Here is a 27,539-nt window from a genome sequence, read left to right as displayed (position 1 = left end):
TTCTTTCCTGACAGGGCTGCCAACTGGTGACACTGTTTTCTGTGTCCAAGATTCATGTCTACTAACAACGTGGATTTAAGGTGACCTGCTTTTTCATATAGGCCACTGACCAGCCACCGGATGATGGTGACTAGCAATTAGTCACCAAGGCTTCAATGCCATCAGCACAAGATAAATGCCTAGACAGAGAGCCCTGGATTTGAACTGGTAACCCAGATGTTAACAGCACATTACCAATCCCTGTGAATCAGCCAGTCCTTTTGGAGTGATTTTTTTAATAGGAAATGCAATGTGAGGGTTTAACTGGAATCTTTAGTAAACATTATTGATGGTTACAAGATCAAATAAAGATCAGGAATGTGCTAAATGAAATCTTAAAATAGCTTTTATATGTCTTAAAAGTACAAAAAAATCATCCTATTTGAGCCAGATATGAAATTTAAATATATACTCTGTAGAATACACATTGACTTCTATATAAACAACCACAGGGGATAGACCCTTGATTCTCCCTTGCTGATGTCAGAGAATTGATTTACCCTTTTATTGACCTGAGATTTGTGAATGTTAAAATCCAGTAAATGTTAGTGTAAATAGCCAATATTTCATCCCCAAACTTCCACTTGTATCCTATGCGTTCTCCTTTCATGTTAGTGTGTTGTTGTTGTAATAGATGATCCTGGAATGGAGATGAGGCCCGATAGGGCCATGACAACTCTCAGGGCTTTGCTGTCATATACCATTCCATCTACACTTTCATAGTTTATACTCCCAAGTGAATTATGATTCTTCTATTCACTCTGAAGCCATTATTGCACATGCCTATACTGCACTGAGGAATAAGGATATGTCTGTAGAGGGGATCTTAGGATCAGCAATAGGCAAAACGTTTCAGAAAAATAAATGTCATCCCGTCCTAATTTCTGCCTGCTGTCTATATGGCCAACTCAAAGCCCGTAGTTTAGCTTAGTTCGTCCATAGCTCCCTACCTGTTATTTCCATTATACCTACTATCTTTCTTTGAGAAGATTACATTATGGAGTATGGAGGGAGGTTGTCTTTATTCCAGAACCTCCATGCTGAGCCAGGCCATCTGCTCTGTTGAGCTCTTATTCAGGCCCATATCTGTGAAGGTACTTAGGCACCTAAGTCCTTTTTTTAGGCACCACTCTGATCCACAAAACTCCCACACAGCTGCTGCCTAACTCTGCAGGTGCCTAAACTTGCTCAATGCCTAAGTTTTTGTGGTAAAAGTTCCCTAGGGGCCTATGTTTGATTCTGGGCATAGGCACTGCTGTTTCTACTCTAGGTTTCTGGGCACCTATCTCCTGCTTAAGCCCTAAAGCAACCCATGAACTGGAGGAAGATAGGCATGCCTTTGCCTAACTAACCTGTGGGGCCAGATCTAGTAGGTCAGCTCAGAGGCCAACTAACTCCACACAAAATGGCCTAGCAGAGGGGTAGCTCATTTATAAACTTTACCCCGTGGTGAGAGCACTCATGTGGGATGGGGGAGACCACAAGTTCAGGTCCCCCTCTGCCTCCGAGGGAGAAGGGATTTGTACAGGGATCTGCTGCCTCGAAGCACTAGGCAATAGACTCATTCTTACTCTCTGGCTCCATTAATATGTAATTGTTCAATTAAAGTGGAATAGATGCAATAGGAGAGATGCAGGGAAACCCACATCAGAATACCATGTAGCCTAGCGGTTAGGGCACTCCCTTGAGAGATGACAGACTCCTGTTCTTCTCATCAGACAGGGGCAGGGGGACTTGAACCAGCTCCTCCTTCTCCACTCCCTGGCTGTTCTGGGTGGAGTTAGGCAGCCTCTGAGCACACCTACTGGATAGGCCCTGCATGTTCGTTAGGTGGAGGAGTGCCTGTCTTCCCTTGGCTCATGGCTCACAAGGAGAGATAAGCGCCTCTCTGCAGCCCGGACATAGGCACTTAACTCTGTGAGAGGGACAGGGCTTAGCACGCCCCCCTCTCTTCCATCTCTCCCACTGGCTAGCTTACGCTGCTTCCTGCCTAGTGTGCTGGCTTTGTGGTTCGCATTCTAAGGCACCTCTCTCCCCATTCATCGTGTAGGAAGCCTAGACAACTAACTCAGCTCTGTGGATCACAGTTTGCTCTGTGATTTTCTAAGTGCCTACGTCTCTTGGTGGATCCAGGCATCAGTTATTCAGTTCCTGCATTTTCAGCAAGGATGGAAGGGAGGATATAAAGGGAGAATAAAAGTGGCTTTAAGCCACCTTGCACTCCTTATATAGTAGGCCCAGGCAGAATCTTGTCTGGCCCCGGGTGTAAGTTAGGCTAAGGGCAGCTCCAGTTTACACTCTACTTATCATGGTCTCCTATGGGTGCTGGGAAGCAGAAAATTGTCATAGTATACCCAGGCCACACTCTTTCCTTCAGAGCCTGGGAATGGGCCTCAGGGAGCCATTTCTGCTCATTCTAAGGCCTCTTTATTCTCTGACAGAGCAATGTGAGAGAATCTTTTGCAAAACTGAGAGACAGCCTCTGGGACTTTGCCAGTATGGTTGCCAACTTTGTAATACTGTATTTAAAAACTGGACACTCCAGCATGAGTGCTAGATCCTCCCCTTTGCCACCCCTTCCCCCCAGGCCTCACTCCTGCCCCACCTCTTCCCCCAAGACCCCGCTCCTGCCCTGTCCCTTCTCCCTGAGCCCCCCTCCCTTTGCTCGTCTTTCCCCCTCCCTACACTGCTCACTGCTTTTCCCCTCTGCCTCCCTCCCTATGTGGGTCAGGAGGGACTTGCTTGTGGAGCCAGGGTTGGGAGCTGCAGCCACCTGATGCAGGTAGGAGGTGGTCCTGGCTGAGTAGAGGTTGTCGCGGGCAGGGGAGGTGCTGGATCATCACCTGCAGTAACTGGACTTTGGGTGTCCAGTCAGTAGATCTGACCAGACACTGTCAGGTCCCCTTTCCGCTCAAAAACCAGACACCTGACCACCCTATTTGCCAGTCAAATGGAAACAAGGTGTCAAGGTTCCTTCCCCACTCTGAACTCTTGGGTACAGATGTGGGGACCTGCATGAAAGACCCCCTAAGCTTATTCTTACCAGCTTAGGTTAAACACTGCCACCACCAAAGTGTTACACAAAGAACAGGAGAAGTGCCTACTTGGAAACGTCTCCCCCCAAAAATATTGCCCCAAGCACTACACCCCCTTTCCTGGGGAAGGCTTGATAAAAATCCTCACCAATTTGCATAGGTGAACACAGACCCAAACCCTTGGATCTAAAGAGCAATGAAAAAGCAATCAGGTTCTTAAAAGAAGAATTTTAATTAAAGAAAAAGTAAAAGAATCACCTCTGTAAAATCAGGATGGTAAATACCTTACAGGGTAATCAGATTCAAAACATAGAGAATCCCTCTAGGCAAAACCTTAAGTTACAAAAACAGGAATATACATTCCATTCAGCACAACTTATTTTATCAGCCATTTAAACAAAACAGAATCTAACGCATATCTAACTAGATTGCTTATTAGCCTTTACAAGAGTTCTGACCTGCATTCCTGCTCTGGTCCCAGCAAAAGCATCACACAAACAGAGAGAGCCTTTGTTTCTCTCCCCCCTCCAGCTTTGAAAGTATCTTGTCTCCTCATTGGTCATTTTGGTCAGGTGCCAGCGATGTTATCCTAGCTTCTTAACCCTTTACAGGTGAAAGGGTTTTTCCTCTGGCCAGGAGGGATTTCAAAGGTGTTTACCCTTCCCTTTATATTTATAACACAAGGTATTTTGTGTCACTTATCACCAGAAATTTTATAGCACAAGAGCTCTGATTAAAACTCCAAAAATGCCAACATTTCACTTACTTTTTATGTAACTATGATTAGTTCACAGAGATGAGGGTTTTTTCTGCGTTCCGCCATGATGGGCTGAATTCTGTTCACCTTACTCATTCATATGGTCCCACTAACTGCTTAGGGTTTGGCCTGAGTCTAAAATGCATATGGGGAAACCAATCTTACATCTTCTGTTTCTGTTATAAAGTACATCATCTTCAATGAAATGTAATTGCCACTTGGCTATAATCTGACCTCCACCCCAAGGTGCAGTCATGCTACAATCTGTTAGCAAAGCTGTTCAGTTGCACAAGGCTACTATAGGTGAGGAATCTTCCGTCCGATTTCTTTGATATCCTGTGGGCTCTCAATCAGTAGCCACTTTGATTGCCTCACTCTAGAATTTTAGTGTAATCTGTAAGCAAATGACTGCAGTAAAAACCCAGCAGATAGTATATCGACTTGGTTGATGGGGTCCCTTCCAACCCTTATATTCTATGATTCTATGGTATTCCCTGCTGAGAGATGTAACGTTGTTCTGAGTGAGGGGTAAGTTAAATGGCAAATATATCTACCTTGTCGGCAGCACTAGCAATGCGGAAGTCATGGGCAGGAGTAGCTATGTGGATTCTCTTGCTTGCTCCCTAAGGGGAATTGCTTGTAGACAGTGAGTACGGTGAAGGAAGTTGATGTGATTTGAAATCTTGTCTTTCCTTGACAAATCATGTGTTTGGCGTGGTCCAAAAGTGTTTATTCAGTTGTGCAATTGGTGCAGTCTATACCCATTGTGTCCCACGATGATTGTGCAACAGCAGTACATGTCCTTAAGACAATGAGGTTCTACTATTGTAATTTCCTCCTTACAAAGCATCTAGCAGTTCATCTCTTTTGCTTGCAGTCTCTTCAGTATGCAGCAACACATTTGTTCACTGCTCCAGGGCACTGGGATCACATTACACTTTCCTTGCTTATTGTACATTGACTGCTTATGAAGTGTCACATTGACTTGGAATTGTTCATCTTGGTTTTTACACCTTTAGTGGCTATATTTGTTACCTACTCCATAACCCTCATCTGGACAGGTAATTACATTCTGACACCACTTGCCCTCTAAGGACCACAGCAGAGTATCAGATTCCAGCATGTGAGCAAGTTTTTGCTATAGTGGGCATTGGATGTTTGAATTCACTCCACCAGAAACCTGCCTCTCCTCCTTTTTTCCCTATTGTCCAGCGCCTTAACTCTTTAAACCTCATATTTTATATTTTTCTCTTCCCTTATCTTATGTTAGATTTCCTCTTAGATTTTTTTTACTATGAAAAGCGAGGGGGTTTTATTCTATTTTAGAACATTTGAGGGCATTTTTGAAATAACAAGAAAAACAAAATTGTGAATTCCTTGCACTACATGGTAGTTAATGTTTGGTGACCATTTCAGCTGTGTTCTGACTACATGTCACATAAACACATGTTAAGGGCCACAAGGTAGTCAGCCCATGCAGAGGTGTGCAAAGGAGAGAGAGCACAAAGAGCTTCCCTTCTCTTTTATCTCCTTTGTTGCAGGAAGCCACAGTTATAGCTGGGGCCCTACCAAATTCACAGCCATGAAAAACGTGTCATGGACTGTGAAATCTGGTCTTTTGTGTACTTTCACTCTATACTATACACATTTTACAGGGGAGACCAGCGTTTCTCAAACTGGGGGTCCTGACCAAAAAGGGGGCAGTGGCAGGGTTCCAAGATTATTGTAGGGGGCGTCATAGTATTGCCATACTTACTTCTGCACTGCCTTCAGAGCTGGCTGGCCAGAAAGCGGCGGCTGCTGGCCAGGCATCCAGCTCTGAAGGTGGCACTGCCAGCAGCAGCACAGACATAAGGGTGGCAATGGGCGGCCGGAGAGTGGCAGCTGCCAGCCGAGGACCCAGCTCTGAAGGCAGCTGCACAGAAGTAAGGGTGGCAATACCATACCATGCTACTGCTCTCTGGCCTCCCAGCTCTGAAAGCAGCGCCACAGCCAGCAGCAGTGCGGCAATAAGGGTGGCAGTACCGCTATCCCCCCCTACAATAACCTTGCGACACCCCCACACGATATCCTTTTGGGTCAGTACCTTACAGTTACAACACTGTGAAACTTCAGATTTAAATAGCTGAAATCCTGAAATTTATGATTTTAAAATTCTATGACCATGAAATTGACCAAAATGGACCAGGAATTTGATAGGGCCCTAATTATAGCCATTGATGTCCTGATCAGTGGCTCTGTGGGCTAGTGCCCTTAAGGGTGTGAGTTGCATCAAAAGGGCAGAGAGGAGGCAGGGTTTTGGAACACCACTCCTCCATAGCAGCCCATAACTCTGGCTTGCTACAGACAGGAGGTTGCACGCCCTTCAGCATAGGGACCATCTCCTTGGATGTGTATGTATAGCGCCTAGTGCAATAGGGCCCTGATCCACAGGAAAATCTCTCTAGGTGCTACTGTAATATAAATATGAAATAAGGGGTGGCACAGCAGTTGTTGTCTCCAGGAGATTTGGGCACAGTGTCTCCCTTAGAGAGCTGTTTGAAAAATTTCAAAGTATTCTACATTTTGATGATTTATTTCTGCATTCTTTTTTTTTACCAGCTCTCCTCCTGGATCTTCCTGTTGGGGTATATGGGCCTTGCACTGTCTCCTGTTCTGGGCTAGGCGTTAGTGGCATAATCTGGCCCTATCTATACACTGAGCAGTGAATTCATGGTTATTGTCATTCATATGTGCTAAAGCTGAACAATCATCCTGCAGATATCTAAGGCCCTGATCCTGAAAAGCAGTTGGTACAGATAGAATCTTGTGATGGCACAGTGCCCCATTTCTCTGCCTGCATTCAGGGGTCCAACAGCATGGAGTAACTTGCAGGATCAGGGCCTAAATTGGTTGTTTGATCATTAGTAATAAAAAAATATATATACAGATCAAACTCAGTATTTAGCTTTACATTTTCCAAAACATTGTGCTAGTATGCCTAGAATGAAGTTTCTGGTTGCAACAGTCATGATATTAACAGTGTGTTTACTAAAACCATCTTTTAGAAGTTTAATAATGTGTGTCTGTTCATTGATAAACCTAAAATCAGCATTTAATTGCTGTGTCATAAATATCTCGTTAAATCTAAATTAGATCCTTATTTGAGACACTTGAGGTAATGACCCAATTTTTTTTCCTTGTAATTGTAAGTGGAACAAAAGGTCTTCTGTGTGTGGATTAGTTATAGGGAATGTGTAGATCCCCTCATAGGATCAATTTACAAATACTTGCTTAATGATTTTAGCTGGGAATTATATTAGCTTCCTGAACTCTGCTTAGTACAGAAACTTGTATTGGTGCAAAATCCTGTAACTAATGGTTTCAAATGCAAAAAATGTGATGAAGTCATCTGTTGTTTTGAGGTCAGGGTTAATTAACTGCTTCTATTGAGCTCATATTTTATTGTTGCAGCCTGAAACTACCAGTTTAATTGGTGATAATCTAGGGCCTGATCCCACAAATCCTTTTTCATGTGAGTAGTCCCATTGGTTTTGGTGGACTACAGTGAGCACACTTCACAGAATCATGCTCTGAATGTTTTGCTACATGTCTCTGGATTAAGATGATTTTTGTTTCCAGTGCTTCTCTTTTTGTTTTGTTTGGCGTGTGGAGATGTTGGTCTGGACCTGTCCTTGGGTATAATCTGTTAAATACCTGAAAGGAATTTATTTTCTCACCTGAATTTTCACACTAAAGTACATGTGAGCAGATACTATAGAGAATGAATTTGATACCAGAGGAAAACTATCTGTTCCTTGTCTTGTCTGTGTGGCACCATCCCCTCCCTGTGCTCCCATGAGGCCTACTAAGAGCCATCTTGCAGCAGACCTACCTCCCCTTAAGGAGGCCCTGTCAAGTAGCTGTCTCCAGCTCAAAGAGTATAAAACCAAAGGATTTTCTGCTGCTCCTAGGCTACCTTTCACTGTGTCCATTCCTACAGTGCTGAACTTCTCCTGAAGACCCAGCCCAGACTTGAGCCACTAGTCCTCAGGGTTTCTTCTCTGGAGACCTTTCCCTAGTCTGGTTCTCCCTGGACTGGATACTTATTCCCAGGCCATCTGCCTGGGGGTTGACCTTTCCCAGCCTGCTCTGGCCATGCCACCCTCTCCTTCCAGGGCCAGTCACAGGAGACCACTTTCCCCTGTAGCTCTCTTCCAGCTGAGTCTCCCAGCTCCCCCATCACCCAGCTCTTCCCCAGCTGGGTCTGATAAATGAATAGAGCCACCTGCTCCACAGCCAGTCAGGATCAGTTGCAGAGGCTAATCTGTGACAGGCGAGACTGAGCCTATCTCCCCATAAAGGGCCAGCCAGCCTGTGACAGTCTGTAAAATGTCTGTCTAAATATAATCTATAATAACATAATCTAAATATATGTTGCTATTTAATTCATTCAATTTTTCAGTGTAGGGTCCTGAAATAAGCTATTTTGTCTTAGTCGCTGGTGAGCTGATTAAAGAATCCATGGTACAGTATGGTAAGCGTTTCTAGTAAACAAACCACTGGTTGGTTGGTTGATTTTGTCTTGTAAACTGGCAGAAAGAATTCAAAGGATGTGGGCCATCTCCCATACCTGCCTGCTTTTGAAGCCTGTTATGTTCCTCTCCATCACAAATACAGTGATTGAAAATGAAAGTCAGTGCCTCCCATGTTCCCCAGCCAGTTTGTTTATATATGAGATAGTGCTGTTGGACTAAAGGTGTATTCTTTGTATTTCTATATTCTAAAAATAAAATATACTATATTTTTTAAAGTACTATACTTTTCACTTTTTTCCATCGATGTTTGTTTGAAGCATTTTAAAAATAACGTGAACCGTGAAAAAAACTCCATGAAATCCATTAGGGACTTCACTATTGCTATTGGTTTTTTTGTGGGGGAGGGGATGGAAGTGCTCAGAGACTAAAGCGATGGGTGACAGTTGTACACTGGAAAATGAAAGATATCTGAGTCAGGACATGGTGTGGTGGGCAGGGGGAAAGTTGGGAACTATGGGTGCGGATAGTATGAGCAAGCTGTTTCCTAGAAAGTCAGAGAAGTTAGTTTCTCCACATTTCTGTTGACTCTTTGCTTTGTCCCTGCCTTTATTCAAAACTTTAAAGTTTGATTCAAATCCCATTGGAGTCAACAGGAGACCTTCTCTTGACTTACGTGGGCTTTGGGACAGGTTCTTAAAGGGGAGTCTAAATATAACTGTCTAAACCTGCAGCATTTAACTTCATTTTGTAAATATGATGGAGTCTATGGCCAGAAGGGACCATTGTGATCATCTCCCCTGACCTCCTCCATAACACAGGCCATAGAACTTCCAGAGATACTGTTGAGAATTTGAGGTATTAATAAGACTTAACTGTTAATACGGCACTTTTCATCAGTAGCTCTCAAAATGCTTTACCAAGGACATCACTATCATTAGCCCCATTTTACAGATGGGGAAGCTGATGCACAGAGAGGTGAAGTGCCTTCCCCTGGGTCGCCAAGCTGGGAAGAGATCCCATATTTTCCAAGTCGCAGTCCAGTGCTCTAACCACTAGGACACGCTCCCACCCCACACTAGAGCATACTGAGTAGTGCCTCCGAAGGGAAGCTTACAGTAAAGCAAACAGGGTCATAGGCTGTACTTGGGATGGATAACAATGTGGGAAGGATAGCAGAGAAGCCAAATGTTAAATGAGGCATTTTAGTTTAAAATATTTTTAGATTAAATAGTATTTGAATTTAAATGATTAGTTAATTAACTGATTATAATGTAGTGGGAAAGGGCACTATACATACATGTGAAATTACCCCTTTGGCAAAGGACCTGAAGAAACCCTATGATTCCCCTTGCAAATGGAAGGAGGGAGAGAAACAGACACATAGACAGGGGAGAGAGGAAGACTTAGCACATCCCTCCTGGGGAAGAGAACTTCATGCCAACCCTAAATGAACCAGTACAGCAGGGACAAGCCACAGTCACTGGGGACAAACTGGTTGGCAGGGTAGAATGTTGCATTCAGAAAACAGGTGGTAAAAGACTAAAGCCACAAATAATATAACAGTGTGTTTCAAAAATAATTTCTCTATTAAGTAACAGATCACATCTGAAAATACTGGATTAAAATTATTTTCTATACTAGGGTCATTTGTGATGAATACTCAGGAAGAAATTATACAAGCCATTGATGATTACAGAAATGCAAAAAATGGATTTGAGAAGGTGCCACCTGGAAGTCAAAGATAGGAAACCAGTGATCTACAATGTTAAGAGTGTAGCTGGGTGTTTCATATTTACATCATAAGCGTCTGATCCTGCAATCCCTTACACATGTGAGTAGTTCTGTTGCCTTCAGTGGAACTACTCATATGAATAAAAATTACTAGATCAGGCCAGTAGTATATACTTAATATACCTAATTACCAAGCATGTCTGTGTGATTATTGTTTTTTGAGGGTTAATTCTACATTTTTGCATGCATATATATATATGCAAATGTGGGTGGAAAGTGCATTAAGTCATTTTGTTTTGGTATACAGAAATATGTTTCTCTTTTGCTGCAAAAAAAAGACTCTCATTTTAAATCTATTGCTTCATAAGGTCTCTTTTAAAAATCATTTATTTAAACTTTTTACTTTCCTTTGTGACACTCCATTAAGCAAATCTTACAGCCCTGAAGATATAAAAGAGTATGTGGTCATCTCCCCTTTTTAAAAAAAAAAAGAGGGAACTAGCTATTGTAATACGTGTGCTGTGTAAGAACGTGTGCTGAAGTTTCATGTTTCAGGTAATCTTTTTAAAATAATGGCAGTCTAGATTGCATCAGTTAGTTTAAAAACTGCTATGCTATTGGTAGGGACAGAATGGGATTAGAGCCAAACTTTGACTCTGTTTCTGCCAAAGTCTGTATCAGATTTAAGACACATGCTTCTGCAAGCTTCCACGAGGGTTGTGAAAAAAGTTTTAATACAGAGTTGGATTACAGCTCTCTGTAGCTCAAAACATTGGCCGTTATACTACCATCTTAAAAAGCAGCTGTAACACAGAGCACAGAATATAGCATATTTTTAAAGTTTCTGGACCACAAATTAATTGAGTCCCTTTGTGAGTCCAGATGGAAGATCAGTTAATAACATTAATGTGAATCTGATTACCTGATTACTTGTGAGATTATCAGATAAAACCAAGCAAATGCTTAAACTTTTTTCAAATGTATCTAAAGAACAGTCTAGGAAATGACATTGTCTAGGTGAATTATAATTGTGTTGGATGAGACAACAGTTTACTTTTTCACGTGCTTATTCTGTTTGGATTTACAACTGAAATTCTGGAAGTTTTTTTTAAATTGTTGCAAGAAATGCATTTCGAAACAGAGCCTTCCAGCTGTATGATATCAACTGCGTAGTAATCTGTGGATCTTAAACATCAGAATGTACAAACCGTGGGCAACCTTGAATATTTTCATGGTGTCTTTTCTGCATCTCCTGCAGGGATCTGATTATGAGTATGGACCTGTGAAGGTAGGTGGGCTTTAATTTACTAATCTCAATTGTCTGAGAATACATTAATTGTATTGCATGAAGTGGCGGTAGTGTCTAAATCATTTTTGTTTGTTTACCTATTTGGTTGTGAGTTATTGTTGTTCAGTTACACCGATATGAAGCAAGCGGAGAGGAACCAGTATTCTGTACTAAATAGTTTAATCCATAATCATTGTTTAATAGTTTTGTCCTTTTGCCACTTATAAAGTTTCTGCCTTAACTAAATCCTTTAATATCGGTCTTAAAAATAAAAAATTAACTTGAAAGTCAGAAAATTTAATTTCTTTTAAAAAATAGATGCTCCCTATCATTTTGCATTAGTATATTATCTAGGGAATTACTTACAAGGTATAGAAAGATTTCCTCTGAAGCACTTGTTCAATAATTTGTCACCAATTAATGTCTCTTCTCACAGTTGTTTAAAAGGCTTTATCCAGGTTTCTAACCTATGCAGTGACAGATAATAATACAGCATATTGACTGGGGATACAGTTTTCTTCTGGGATTTGTACATTAAAAATTAAGATGAAGCATCCTCATGAATGTGGGATTTTTCGGATCTGACTTTTTGAGAAAATGTAAATACTCCCAGACAGTAATTTCTAAAGGAAACCAAGTGTCAAATACGATTCCTAGTTTGTAGGATTTCCAAGTCACAGTTAATCCAGTGTGTGCTCCTGAGACACTAGCAAGTCCTTGTGCCATTAAGGAAAAAACAACACCACCAGCTAACACTCTTGTTCTTACTTCAGAGAATGTCCTCCTTTGCTAAGCAATGACCACACACTAGTCCATAAAACACACTGAATTCTGACCTCTGTTTCAAGAGGCTGGGTTGCACACACAAATGTAGAGATCCATTACAAGAATGATAATTAGCATTAGTGCATGATGTGTGTCTGAGAATGACAAATGACTAGTCCCTCTGCATCCTCCTTGTATGAAGTTTTAATTTACAGCATGAACAGTCTGTAATTTGAAACAGTGAAGACTAGTATAATCAGTCTGTTCATTTCCTTTGCACCTTGATTGATAAATCATTGGTTTCTTCCATGTAGATTACTAAACCTATGTGTGACTGGGTGCACAACAGAAGCAAAATAGATGATGAGAACTCTGTCTGCAGATATAGCACAGAGTGCTAATTCAGTATATTGGTAGTCCAATAGTTGTGAGTAAAAAGTCTTTCATTGAATTTTGCAACAATATACGCTCTCCCAAGAATACATGTAATGGCTTATTTAGCTATGACATCCTTAATAGCTTTTCTCCATACTGTATGTACTATGATGCCACTGTCATACAGTCTTTTCAACATATGTACAGCTGTAATGGTTGACATTTGGCTGCACTGTCAATTAGTCACAGTTTGGCCATAACGTATTACTGCAGTATAAGACCAGTTACACTCCAGCACTAACATGAAGGTGTGGTGTAGGTCAGTCCAAAAAAAGTTCTGTGTTTCAAATAGACTTCACGATGTGATAAAACCAAAGTTAATTTCTCTGCTTTCTCATACTTGAAATATTCTTTTTTTTTGTGAAGAGAGAGCTTCATGATTGAGTTTTAAGCACATTTAAGTTTTTAGATATTTTACTTCTTGATAGCAAGATTTTGATATTATTTTGGCATTTACTACAGATGAATTTCCTAAAAATACAACTCTTTAATGTAATGGTGTTTAACGTAATCCATAGATTCCTAGCTGTTAGGGAGAGAAAATGCCATTTGCTTAACCTAGTCTAACTGCCGGAATTTTGCAAGACTCCGATCTACAGCGCTTCTACTATTGTCTGAATAAAGACATTTTAGAATAATTTCTGTGATGGCAGCTTGGCCTCTTCCCCTATTAGTTTAACCACTGCCCAGTTGCTCCTCTTGGGTAAGATCATCTCTTCTGTTATGCAGTACAAAAGGGAGTAAATGGACCTAAGAGGCCATGTGGAGAGGAAAAATAGCTATGTGGGATCATATCGTGATTTATCTGGTGCTATTCAGCTGTTAAGTATTTCTCCTGCATGCAAGTAGCAGCTCTGTCACCCCAGAGGGTTGGATATGTAACCAAGGATGCTACAAACATTATTTTAGTTGCAGAACACAGAATATATATAACAATTCATACCATAATCTTCCAAAGCTCTTTTAAGTCAATGAGCGTTGTGCTTGAGTAACAACTGAAGAATAGAGGTGTGTGCAGTATATTAAAAATTACACTCACTCTCATGTCATTAAAGAACATTAGTTGGGTTGCAAAGTCAAGCATGCAAAAGTCAGAAAATGCCAAAATTAAGATTGACTTTTCCGTGCTTGACTCTGCAACCCTAAATGATATTTTACATACAAAAAATTTGTGGAATTTCCCAGATTAACAACCTCCCTCCCCCAAAATAACATCATGTGGCATCATATTGCCATCCACATAGTTCATCAGCAGGTCCACCACAGATCCACCACAGACCTCTGCCATTTGAGGTAAGAGAGTAACTAGTACCAATGGTAGGTGTTTCCTCTATGTGGCCCAGTGCTGGTGGAGGATGAGATGCACACTTTGCCAGTAGGTTTCACAGATATTTGCTGACAGCTGAGGGATGTTGAGAACCCCAGGAGTTTTGGGTTGCATTCCAGGCTCCGTAGGGTAGTGTCTCTAGTGGGCACAGACCCTTCTGCCCATTCCCCCCCCCCCAGGATTGCCAACATCTCTTGTTACAAGGGACATCCCTTATTTTTTCATCTCTGTACAACAAGACTGGGACTTGCTGAGTGCTGCAAAAAGCAGGTAGAAATACGCCTGGTGAATGTAGATGAGTACTGCTTATTCATTATTACTGATGAAGATAATAGTAATATCAGGAGGAAGGGTGGGGTGGGGATGTGAAGAGAACAGTCCCTTATTTTTGAAATACAGTGTTGGCAATCCTACAGGCCTCATCCCAGACCCATTCTCCTCATCTAATTGGTCCTAGTATTCAGTTCTCTTCCTCCTCATCCCACTCCAGGTATCCTTGCCCAGCCAGTCCCAGTCTTCCCCTCTGAGCAACCATCTGCCCCCCTCCCCACACCCAGTCCTAGTCTCGTTGCCCCACCGGTTCCAGTTCCTCCCCTCCCAGCATCTCCATCTAAGCTGTTTTTCTCCCCATCATCTACTCGCTGATCCCCCTGCCTACCTTCCCAATTCCCACTGGCTCCCAATCTCCATCTACCACCCTCGGCTCCTCCTCCAGTCTCAATGTCCCCACCTCACCGGGCTTCTTGTCCATCTCTCTTTGCCCAGCCTGTCCAAGTTGTCCCCTCACACCCTGGCTCCTTGTTAGATATGTCTCTCCTGCCCAGTAGTTCCCAATCCCAGTCTTGACAGTTCCAGCCCTCCTTCCCCAGCCCCAGCTCTGTCTCTGATCCCAGTTCCCTGCCCCAGCTTCAACGTCTCCCCCCACCCTCCCATTTCCCTCTGTGGCTCCCAGTCACCATCTCCCTCCCTGCCAGCCTCCAGTGCCAGTCTTCCCCCCCCTCCACCTCTGGCCCCTTATCCCAATTTACTCCCTCTCCCTCCCCCCATCAGGTCTGGCTCTTGATCCCTGTGCATTCAGTTTAGGCAGTGTCCTTCTCCACACTCCCTGAGCCCAGAAGATGGGGCATTGCATGCACCGAAGAGACAGACTCCCTGTTTTCAGTTTTGGGGCCTGTGCCTGGCCCAGCCACCCTTCGCTGCAATTACAGGGAAAGTCCTACTCAGCCTGGGCTGGAGCATGCTCAGTGCAGATGGAACCTTTAGAGATTTCAGGTGCTAAACTATAAATCATCTCTACAGAACGTGTGAGAGCTGTGCTTTTTCAAAGCCTGATAATTTGGGTGGATTCTCATGAGAATGGGAAAAGGCACATTCCTGACAAAGGCCACCTGCTTATCAACCTTCAAGTAACTGCTCCACAGCATGAGGGGGAAGAGGAGCTTCTAAATTAAAGGTCACCTGTTTTTTAACATGAGCTAAATGATGTATTTTTCTGTAAACTCATTCATGGAAATGGCTGATGCATTTTGGCTGAAACCTTCCAAAAACAAAATTCAGCCAGAGGCAGACATTTGCCAGGATAAAGTTCATCCTGAACAGTTAAAGTTTGGTAAAGTTATGAGCAACTGAAAACAGGGTCTTCTAATGGGAAGTGTGGGGCATCTTTCATAATAGGTAATGCTGCCAGCCCCATCTAAAATAATGGCAGGCATCAATAGTGACTCTACAGTGGAGGTCATGTTGAGATTGGCACAAAATTGGAAATCCTTTTATTTCACACTTTAACAATTGGATTAGGCTGCAAAATTTGGCACACTGGCCGTTCAGACAACAATTGCATTTTCCATGTCACTTTTTTGAAATTAGTTATTAATTTTTGCAGAGGAAACATTAACAAATATTCCCTAGTTGACTATCCTGACAGTCTCTCTTATTTTTAGGTTTCAGAGGAACAGCCGTGTTAGTCTGTATTCGCAAAAAGAAAAGGAGTACTTGTGGCACCTTAGAGACTAACCAATTTATTTGAGCATGAGCTTTCGTGAGCTACAGCTCACTTCATCAGATGCATACTGTGGAAACTGCAGCAGACATTATATACACAGAGACCATGAAACAATACTTCCTCCCACCCCACTCTCCTGCTGGTAATAGCTTATCTAAAGTGATCAACAGGTGGGCCATTTCCAGCACAAATCTGGATTTGTTGATCACTTTAGATAAGCTATTACCAGCAGGAGAGTGGGGTGGGAGGAAGTATTGTTTCATGGTCTCTGTGTATATAATGTCTGCTGCAGTTTCCACAGTATGCATCTGATGAAGTGAGCTGTAGCTCACGAAAGCTCATGCTCAAATAAATTGGTTAGTCTCTAAGGTGCCACAAGTACTCCTTTTCTTATTTTTAGGAATCTGCTGGCTAAACAACCCCAACCATCTTTTCCTGTCTCTCTCTCTCCCAGAAATTCTCTATTTTTAAGTATCAGAGGCAGAGGCCACTTTTTCCAGAACTTTAAAAAGAACTACTACTATATTCGTTGTAACCCAACTGATCTCCACCAAGAAAAGCCAATGGAACTGCTCCAATCCGTCAGCTACTTATGTTTCCAACACTACAGCTGTCTTTGTAATGGAGATGCAAGTTCCTCATCTCTGATAAACTTGTGCTTCAACTTTCCCTGCCCCCTTTTCACCATCTGCTAACCCCTCTTTGAAAGGGAGAGATGAAGCCTAAATTGTCAGATTCACAGCCCACCTCTGCTGCTGAAGTCTGCTACCTCTGGCAAACCTCCTGTAGTTATTAGAGAGGAGCCCTGGACTTACAGACCTGAGGAAGACCATTGTACTGGAACTCCTCTGCTTGGCTTAACTGCAAGGTAAGGGATTCTAGATATTCCCCAGCCCCATGAAAACCACTGTACCTTCTCCAATTGCTCATGGACCCACACACAGTTAAAACCACTTTTCTAGGCACCCCACACTCATACAGTTAAACCTGTAGAGGCTGTTTGCAGTCCAACAATCTTCTGGAGGCCCATCAGACTGTGATTCCCACAGGAGGCTCACCAGATGTAGAAACAGCCTCCAGAGCAGAACTGGTATATCCATTTCTGCGGCATGGCCCTCACCAGTCTACCCAGCTTGCTCTGCTGCACAATGTGGAGAAAGGAGGTACGGGTCTGCCTTCAATATGATCTTCATCCCCAGGGGCACATAGCGAGAGCATGCCTTATGCCTGTGTGATCACAGGGAGTGTGAATGTAAATGTCTTCATGTAGGGTGCCCAAGGAGGAGAGAGATTCTACTTTTCCTTTCCAAAAGCCAGTCACGCTCTGTCCCTTAATGACCACACTGGCACTGTCTTTCACACAAAAACTGTGCATCAGTGCAGTGCCATCTGTAACCCTGCTGTTGAGGTTAGGAAATTGGAAGCGGTGGACTAAGTGCGTGACATTAAATTCTGAGGCTGACGTGGTTAAAGATGAGCTTGTAGGCTGCAACACCCTAAAAAACCAAAATCCAATTGAGGAGATTTTGCAAATCTAAAACACAGCATCCTAGCTCCCTCTCAAGTGCCAGCTTTGATCAGTGCCTGTGTTCTGCAGTAGATTTTGCCCACCTTTCATAAAAAGACGAGTCTGTGAATTTCCTATCACATCTGGCTCTTTCCTTGTGGAGGCTACAACACCTGGCAGCAGAGCCAAGCACACAATGACCAATAGAAAGGGAGTTTCAAGGCTGCTGGAAAACATTCCCCACTTTTAACTAGACATCTCTTCAGTGTTCCTTACACCTCACTTTCTATAGCAGTTAGCAAACTATTTGAAACTACCAGTATGAAACAGTGGCTTTTAATGATATTTCTCGCTTTTGCTGTACCTTTGCTGATGTTGATTCACGGTGACTGAAGTTGATAGTCACTATGAGCAATATCTTAAAAAATCCGCAAAATGTTCCTATGCTTTCTCTGGAGAATATGATTTCCCTCCAGTAAGTCATGGAGAAAGCCGGTTTGTTCCTGGCTTCTCTCTCTCATCAACTTTAAAAGTAACACAGGAAGATTAAAGCAGAATTCTGTTTTATTGCCATCCCACACTGCATCAGTCCTTGACTCTTTTCTTATCAGTTTGGAAAGGAAACTAATAACGCTGTGACCTTAGCTAGCACAACGCTAGTTCATGAGAAACAGCAGGAAAAATCCTCCTGACTGCACAGTCTCAGTAGGAAATGTAATATCTGGAGATTCAGCAGACCTCTCTTAATATGATGAACTGTTGAGGGTAATCAAACACAAGCTAGCAGATGCTTTCAATCAATCAGCTCTTTGAAATAAAGACAGCAGCTAATTAAACATGGACATCAATCTTGGCCCACAACTGGGAGGCTATAAAACTGGTGGGGAGAGGCTATGATAGATGGGGATTGGAAGACATTTTCAGACAATCATGGGGGTCACCATTCTGTTGGTTGGTGATCAGTGAAATAAAAATAAGCAAGTAACTTGGACAGAGCAAACATTTACTTATTGATGATCTTCCTCTGCATCCCTTACTCATGCCTTATCTACATAAGAGATTTGCTTCAGCTGTACCACCAGCAACCAGTCATCAGTGTTGCACTGGTGCAAACTCCTAGTGTAGACAGACAAAGCAGAAAAAAGGATAGCCTGCTTGAAAAATGGGGTAAGCTATTCTGGTGCAAATTGGGGCTTGTAGCTAGGGGGACCAGGTGTCCCGATTTTATAGGGACAGTCCTGATTTTGGGGTCCTTTTTTTATATAGGCTCCTATTACCCCATACCACCTGTCCCGATTTTTCACACTTGCTGTCTGGTCACCCTGCTTGTAGCAGATTTGCCTGTCTCAGTAGCGGTTTTGTCCTCGTGCAGGTACTCCAGTGGCTTGCTGCAATCCCCAGTGTGGATGAGGCCTGAGTAGTGTTTACTCACATGCACAGTATTGACCATTCGCCATCCATTTGAAGCAGCGTATTCTTATGCACTGGTTTAAATCTGGATTTGGTTTTGTTGAAGGCTTTTTAAAAATCATTATCATAAAAAACCTCGCATAGCAGTTGTGTTGTTATAGTGAAGCGACTGGGGACTATGTTTATTTTAAAGCCTTTTGATATGGCAAGTGAGTGAGCACACTTATAAAAGCTGGCCACTGCTATATCAAAAGGGGCTTTAAAATAAATGTCATTTTCAGTCCGTTAGGGCTAACTCCTGTCCTGAAGACACAACCATAGTAGGGAGTGGAGGGGTGCTCAACTGCCCGAGGTGAGCAGTCGGAGGCATTCTGCTCCAAGGAGGCAGGATTCCTCTCAGAGCTTGCTGGCACACAATGAAAGCACACACGCAGAGCTGTCCCTTGGGTAGGGCAAATTGGGGCACTTTGGGGGGGCCCCGCTCTTCGATAAAATCGGGACTGTCCTGATATTTAGCCCTTTGTCCAACGTCCCGACCAATGTATGGTCAGAATGCCATTTGTCCCGATATTCAGGTGAGGAGGCGGGCAGGGAGGTGAGGCGGGTGGGCGAGCAGGGTGAGGAGGCGAACGGGGAGGTGAGCGGCAGGTGGGAGGGCGGTGAGGAGACAGGCGGGCGGATGGTGAGGAGGAGAGCGGCGGGTGGGGTGGGTGCGCTGGCCAGACAGTGAGGAGACTAGCGGGGAGGTGAACTGTGGGCAGGCAGGTGAGGAAGCGAGTGGCAGGTGGGCTGTGGGGGGGGGGGTTAGGAGGCGAGCGGCGGCCAGGTGGACGGCGAGGAGACTAGCAGGAAGGCTGATTTGTCCTGGGCCATGCACCCGCCTAAGGACAGCCCCGCACATGTGGTACTACACCCTTACTCCCCTTGCACTGTGCCTGTCCCTTTGGGGCTACTATGGATCTTCCCTGTCTCCTCCCCATCCCCTTAGGGGTACTGTGCATGCTCCTGAGTGCAAGGTTTGCAGTTTTGCCGAGCTCCAGCACAGACTGTGCAGTGACAGGGCAGAAGGAGAAAGGTCCTTGCGACATTCCTCTCGACCCAACACTGTGCACCCATGTAAGGGGCCAGGCAAAATTTGGACTTTCCTGATGACTGTGCAAAGTCGTCTAGTGTATGACTTCTGTCTCCTCAGCTGGTGATACGACGCCATCTAGGGTCCTTGGGATCTAAACAGAACTGCAGCAGGTAGACAGCTGGTGGCGTGCTATGGAATGGATGCTATTTTGCAAGACTGACTGGGCATCACAGTGAGGTTTGGAAAGGGATGATTCCAGGGCTTGTTTTGCAGGTGGCTGTATTTCAGCCATAGGCACTTTTCTAGCTGTGGGTTTGAAACACAGCAAGTTTCCTGCTGTGCCTGATGACACGTCTGCAGCACTACTGACTGCAATGGTGCTGTTTACATGGAACTTAGGAGTTAGGTTTGGCTCCTGTTCAAGCGCAAGAAGTTTGTATCCTGTTGGTGTACTCTTTGTAGTGCTGCCAGTGGAGAATGATGCACACAATTGTTCTTTCATTTGAATTAGGAACGTGATTCAGAAGCTTTTTCCTTTGGATACTTGACTGAATGGCTAGGGAAATATTACTTAAGAAAAATTACAGTTCCAGGAAATTATATGCATATGGGTGAGGTAACATAAGTTCAGTCAGTGATGGCAGTCGCTCGGCATTATACAGTGACATTTAGAAATCCTGCTTTTTTGATTGGCTAGTCACAGACCTAAGTCATTTATTAAAGCAACGCAGGTCAGAGCCAGATACTGACAAAACTGCAAAACAACAGAAAGTTCCATGGCATTAAAAGAATATTTGTAATGCATATTGCATATTCAGAATCTCTAGTTCACTTCTCCATCTCTGGAACAGTCCAGCATCATTGTCCAAACCCTGAGGCCTTGCAAATAATGGACAGTTACCAAACTGACATGGCAACTCCCTGGAAACATTCATATCCCAGTGTAATAGAACATTTCTTGACATGTGTGTCCTGTCACAATATTAAACTAGCTCCTAACATTCACTATGATGCAAATATTACTAATTAGTGTCTGGAGTGGAATTCTGTACTGTTCCAAGCCTACTAATGTCAATTTGGAAAGAAAATATTACAGCATCACAGGAAAGTATGGTTGAATATGGTATTTATACAAACGATGGTCCAAAGAATCTCCAAAGAGCTACAAAGCAGATGGTACCATTTAACTCATACTGACTGATTTAGACAATCCCAGTGTGTTTATGATGGAATTCACTGATGCCCCTTCACATCCCAAGCTATTGGATTTTGCATGGGGAAGCATGCGTGTGCGTGAGAAAGGGGTATGGAATCCACCACCTCAACTATTGTGGGCAAGTGGGCTGAGACGGGGCAGGTCCCCACCACCTCCAGCCCTGCTTCTTTCCTCTCCCTGCCTCCCCGTAGCTGCCCTTCTTGCTTCTCCTCCCCCATGTTCTCCTTCTCACTGAGCTTGTCAGCTCCTTACCCACTCAGTGGTTTCCCATCCAGGAGCTTTAGGAGTCTCCCTCCAGTCTTTCTCTCTGGCTCCCCCAATATAAGTAGGAGGTGGTCTGGTGGCGGCGGCAGCCTCCCCAGCTCTCCTTCTGCCTGTGCAGCTCCTTAGCCCCATAAGGATCTGGACCAAACACTTGGAGGAGGCAGCACACACATGTTAAAAACAATAATAATTGAGATGAAAACATGGGCCCCAATCAGCCACCAGCCAATGATGGATGGAATGCAGTTGGCATCTTCCCTATTCAGATACAGCCCCTGGAGCCGTCCTGAGGGCCCCTAAAAGGGCGAAGAATTGCTGGAGCACAGATCCATGCCTGCCACATGCTACCTCTGCCTTGGAAAGGTCCCTGCAGCCAGGGCTGTGGTGGTGGTGATCAAGAAACTCCCCATGGCGGTGGACGTTCCTAGGGGAGAGATTGAGGCTATCCTATGGCGCGTTTGCACCAGTCTAGCTAGAGTATAGGGACAGTGCTGCACCGGGCCCATTCTTGTTAATTTCATATTTAACTGTGGGACTGCTGTCTCTGTGATTAGCCTCCAGAATGGCATGTAGTTTGTGTTCTCTTGGCCGACTCTGCACGTCAGTAAGAAAACCAAGAGATCTATATTAGAGCGGTGTGAAATGTTTATATTACAAACTCCAAACTCACTGAGAGCTTGTTATCATTCTTAAACCTTGCAACCTGATTCTGAGAAGTAGTGTTGTTTAAATGGGAGAGCAAACTGACTCCCTAAACCCTCCCCGACTCCTTTCTGCAAGCATACACCCACCTCCCCACCTTCTACTACAAAAGCTACTACTGGCTAATGGGGTGTGGGGGGGATATATTTGTGAGACTCCTTTTGATAAAATATTAGCAGCACTTAACTGCAGCAAGTGAGACAAAAAATTGAATTAACCCGAGTTTATTTATGGCTTTACTTTAAAATCTGGTGAAAATCTGCAGGGTTTGTTTTTTTTTGCTTCCTTTGAGTTTTTCAGTTCATCCAATTCAAAGGCCCAGACTGAAACCCAGAGATAGGAACCAAAGCATGTTACTTTGCATAAGTCTCTGAGGGCTTTGATAGCATAAGCATGCTGTTAAAGTGCTAGAAGTCCAATCTGCATTTGCTGTAGCTTTACAAAGGATGCAATTCCAGTGGACCAAATCAATCAAAATATAGAACAGCTGCTTTCTTGAAATCACAGTGTAACTAATACAGTTGTGCTGTGAAAACACATCACATTCAGCTAAGCCAGTAGCCATTTTATGACCATTTTGTAGCTATGAATGCGAAGATTAAGAAGCAGAAGATTAATTAAACCTCCTACTTCATGGAGTGAGTTACTAGAATATGGGAGATAGGAAGGAACTTTCCCTCATGCATGGGATCGCACAGTTGGAACATGATAAGCATGTTTCCCTGTCTCTGAAGTTTTAGGTATTGGTCCAAGAATGTGCTGCCAAGATTTTAACGAGGGACTCCCTGAAATGTTCCCCCTCTGTCAGTGACACATGTGACATTCCCTGGGTAGAATACTCCCCCTAACACAAATCCATCAATCCCATCCTCCCTCATACAAACTCCAGACAAAACCTGATTAATGTTACATATTTTTTACTCCCAGAAATCCACCCTCTACAGACTCCCCCTCCTCCTGCCTGACTGGCTTGGAGCTGCAGGGAGTACACAGTGCATTGCCTGTGTGGACCTATAGCTACAGTGGGGGGATGCAAGAGGTCACGCTGGTAAAGAGCATATTCAGAGCAGGCTGAATACTTTAACAACCTTAGCATTTTGGAGCGTGTTGTGAAACAATTGCTGCTGTCTGTCCATGATTATCACATCACTATGCAGAGGACCACGCTGGAGAGTTTGGGATATACCCCAAGCACAACTGACACATTTTACATAACCAGTGTGTACAGAGGGGGGTGGGAGGGGGAATCTTTAAGTCTTTTCCAACTTCCTGCTGCAGAAATTGAGTCCAGCTGCATATTCTTGTCAACCCTAGCACTCCATTTGTGCACAGCACGTTTACGTTTTCAAGGTTACCTTTGCAATGCAAAGAGCTGAAGACTGACTTTTAAAGAAGTAAAGATAAAATTTTCCTTAACAGGGCCCCAAAACTGGCTCTGTCAACAAGAGGCGCATCACTGTATGGGCCCTGCTGTAACAATGACAACAAATTATATGTTCTGAATGATACAGTGGGATAGCTTACACTTTTTTCTCAAGTGTTAGAGGCAAATTTCCTAGCCTGTGGCAAGAGAGGTGAGTAGCAATGTTCAAATAACTTAAATCCAGATTAGTGAGCCAGTGAGTAGCTTCAGAAGTGGTTTGGCATAAGTCTGGCATGCTACGAGCAAACGATCAAAGTGGGCACTGATTTACAATGTGGTCCATAGTTTGCGACTGGTGTGCACTGTCATATTGTGCATTGTCTCTCATCTTGCAGAGCTGTAAGAGATGACAGCATCTGCTGTGCAAAGTTCTGAAATGGTTCAATGCGGACCATTGTTTCCATGATAGGTTGAAGCCTGGGAGCTCTTTAGTGGGGTTGGCAATCAGGTGTTTATTTGGGACATTAACATTATCCCAGAACTCTTTCCAGTGTGCCTCAGAATGGAATGAGGATGCTTTAAGAGTTTTAGCCCAATTCCCAAAAACCTTGCAAGATTTCAGATGTGTCTTTGGAAGGTTCTGGAGGTAGTCCTGAATTGTTAAATTCAAGTTGGCCGTGGTTCGCCTCTACTCATGAGCTGTGTGTGTCTCTCTCCTGATTTTGGGTAGGAGCACATGTGCCACAGTGGGAAACCATTAAACGAGTGTTCATTTTAATCCATCATGGCATGAAGTTGCACATCCAGAGATCTGGTAAGCGAGCTGTCCGCCAAACAGGTGTGCAATATTGAACAGCCAAATAATGACCATTTAAAGCTAGAATGAGGTAATGCAACTTTACTGTATAAGTATGAAGCCAGGCTTCCTATAACAAAGCAAGAGGCCATCAACTTCAGGATCAGCCCATTTCATACAAGACAGCAATGTTAAAATTGGAACTCTATTACTAGGAAGCCAAATTACTCGTTTAGGATCACGTTGGTAATTAGCAAAGTGCTTGATGTGCACATTACTGCAGCTAATGATTATAATGTGTAGTGTGCACATCAAGTACTTTTGTTAATTTATAACATTTATAATAATACTTATAGGCAAGTACTTCACAGTGGATAGTGTTACAGATGGGAATTCATGTGTCATGATTTCATAGCTGATATAGATTCAGAAATATTGTTGGAAGGTTGAGAAATAGAGAATTTCCATAATGCTACTCAGAAATGACATGCCATTGCTGGTGATGTCATAATTACTGCAAGCCAGATACTAGTTTGTCAGCCATATGGTAAAGCTGGACTCTTGATACAGGATTTTATACAGATATCGCAGTTGGTTGTTAATAAGTCTTTGATTTACTTTTGCAAGTCTGAATGTTTTCAAGATGCTCAAGGTTTTCTCTCATAATTTTAGTATAGAGCACTGCAAAAGTGAAAGTCACTGTTGCACTATAAGTCTACAAAAAACAGGACGATTCAGCTGCTGGTTTCCCAGACTACTGCCTCTCGTGCTGACCAATATTGTTTCGTTTCCTTGTACTTCCCCAGCTGCCTATCTGTATCTATCCATTGTCTCTTGTCTTTAACTTAGATTGTAATCTCTTTGGGACAGAGACTGTCTTGTTCTGTGTTTGTACAGCACCTAGCACAATGGGGTCCTGATCCATGACTAGAGCTCCTAGGCTGTATGGTAATAATAATAATAATTATGATGATATTGAAATTCCTTAAGTGGTGTTCATGCCGCTGCAGAGCCCACACAAGCCTGCCACCACTGCTTAAACCCAAGAGTGGATGGCGAAACAGAGGAGCCTCCACATAATATATGGGTCTTTGTGGTGGCATTACATTAGCTGGTGATGGGGTAGAATGGGAGGAATTTGCTATTACCCACGGTTTCCCATTACACAAGTAATACTCAAGTAATTCCATAAGTGGAATTCCACAAGCATCCATGTCCTGATTCAGGAAAGCACTGGAACGTTTGCTTAGGTGTGAAGGTGGTGTGGGTAGGACTTTGGGGAGATGATTTTATCAGTTAAATAAGATTTTCTTGGGTTTAAATGTGTTTGAATATAGAGTGAAAGGTACAAGTGGGGCCATGGTCAAATTAATCAAAATGCAACCTTGTTTTTCAGTCCAGCTTTCTGTCTCTCATTCTGCACTGGATAGGCTTCACAATAGGTACATTTCCTTAAGTGAAGAGTTGATTGTTGCAGTCCTTGAAGACAGTGGCTTTTGATTTGCAGATACGCTTGTTTCTTTTCCAGTTCCTCACATGAATTTAAGACCTGAGTATGTCTTTCTTTTTTTATTACTTTGCACTCATCTTTTCCCATTTGTGCCAAATTCCTGCATGAGTGCTGAGTGGTCCAAACTCCAAACAAATTAAAAGTGCAAAGTCCATTTGTAACAGCCCAGCAGTTTATTAGTCTTAAGCACCCCTGTTAGCAGATGTTGATCCTGCTGGGAAAGTGTTAGATGGGTTCTGCTGACTTACTGGTGCAAATGGCACTACAGAGAGTTCAGATGTAGGGTATGGGCTGAGCAATCCTTGGGAAGGAAACCTAGGAGCAGATGAGCCTAGGGAGAAGGTGTTACTGATATTTATGTCGTCTGAATGTGGATCGTTTTTGTCAGTAAAGCCCAATCTCAGGACAGGGCTGAGTTTGCACTTTATAGATGTTCTGTGTGCCAGATCCTCATCTGATGTTTATCAGCACTTTATTGAATTCAGTGGAGCTATGCCTAATTCATACCCACTGAGGGCCTGGCCTTGTCTTTGCAGGTCAAGTTGGCAAGGCTTTTGCTCACACCATCTTCTTTTCCATTCCAGTGCTACCTATTTTAGGGGGTTTTAGGGTTCTGGACTCGTCTCAAATTATTAGAGAGAAGATAGTGTGGCAGACCCAGACCAGTGGGGTACAGGAGTCTGGTAGAAGCAAATATAGTGGCCACTGGATGAATAGTTTTCTGTTCCCTGAGTGACCAGAGCAGGGGCTGCACTAGAGCAATCAGGAACCTGCTGAACCAATTAAGACAGGCAAGCTAATTAAGACACCTGGAGCCAATTAAGAACATACTAGAATCAATTATGGCAGGCAGACTAATCAGGACACCTAGTTTAAAAAGGACCTCCCATCAGTTAGTAGGGGGGCATGCCAGGAGCAGGGAGTGAGAAGGCGGGCGGCTGGAGGACTGAGGAGTACAAGCGTGATCAGGCTTCAGGAGGAAGATCCTGTGGTGAGGATAAAGAAGGTGCTGGGGGGAGGCCATCGGGAAGTATCCCAGGGAGTTGTAGCTACAGCTGTCATGCATCTGATACAGGAGATGTAGACAGCTGCTATCCACAGGGCTCTGGGCTGGAACCCAGTGTAGAGGGCGGACCTGGGTTCCCCCCCACCAACTCCTGATTGGACACAGGAGGAGTTGACCTGGTCTGTGAGCAACACCAGAAGGGAAGATCTAATTTGGAAAGGGATCTGGCCTGTCCCCGACCCACTAGGTGGGACAACAGAGACTGCAGAGATTGTTCTCCATTTCCCCCATGCTGGCGAGTGCTGAGGTTAGCTGAGTGAATGGCAGGTTTTAGCCTCTAGCACAAGCGGCCAAACTGAGGGCTGCCGTGAACCTCTGAGATGAGCAAATCCACCAAAAAGCACAGGACCCGCCAAAGCAGAGGAGGAACTTTGTCACAATAGGTGTTAGCCCTTTATGGCTTCTTCTGGAAATACAAAAGTTATAAGTATCTAAACATCCCAAAGTTGACCTGATTAATTTTTTCTTGATGTCTGTGAGATTGTTCTTAGCCCAGTGCAGGAAAACAGATTTTCCTCTTATTGTTGAAGGATAGCTTTGGAAAATCTGAGAGTTCAGTGTTATGGAAAAACATACAACTTGATGCAAGTACAAATATGATTATTACCTTCTGGTATGGAATCTGTTCTTACAGTTCAAAAATAATATTGAAAATGGTGGGAAACCAAAGAGCCTGGGATCAGTCATGTAAACATAAGACTTTGGTTTGATATTTGTTTTTGGTGTCTTTCTGC

The 27,539-nt window shown here is 43.5% G+C and overlaps 2 protein-coding genes across 2 annotated transcripts in view; both read left to right on the top strand.

Moving 5' to 3' along the window:
• PIR (pirin) overlaps window positions 1–10,104 on the top strand; it is a 73,535-nt gene extending 63,431 nt beyond the window's left edge. Inside the window, 3 exon segments of the mRNA XM_048836884.2 lie at window positions 8,281–8,347; window positions 9,990–10,067; window positions 10,070–10,104. Of these exon segments, the coding sequence (XP_048692841.2) occupies window positions 8,281–8,347; window positions 9,990–10,067; window positions 10,070–10,104 (180 nt within the window).
• A 642-nt stretch (window positions 10,105–10,746) lies between these two features.
• Window positions 10,747–27,539, top strand: part of VEGFD (vascular endothelial growth factor D) — a 33,621-nt gene continuing 16,828 nt past the window's right edge. The window contains exon 1 of the mRNA XM_048861552.2: window positions 10,747–11,367. Within this exon, the coding sequence (XP_048717509.1) occupies window positions 11,278–11,367 (90 nt within the window). The 5' untranslated portion in view covers window positions 10,747–11,277. The remainder of the gene's footprint in view (window positions 11,368–27,539) is intronic.

The sequence above is a fragment of the Caretta caretta genome, chromosome 1 (genome assembly GCF_965140235.1).
Source record: "Caretta caretta isolate rCarCar2 chromosome 1, rCarCar1.hap1, whole genome shotgun sequence".
Lineage (NCBI taxonomy): Eukaryota > Metazoa > Chordata > Testudines > Cheloniidae > Caretta > Caretta caretta.
This window is presented reverse-complemented; position numbering and strand designations above follow the sequence as displayed.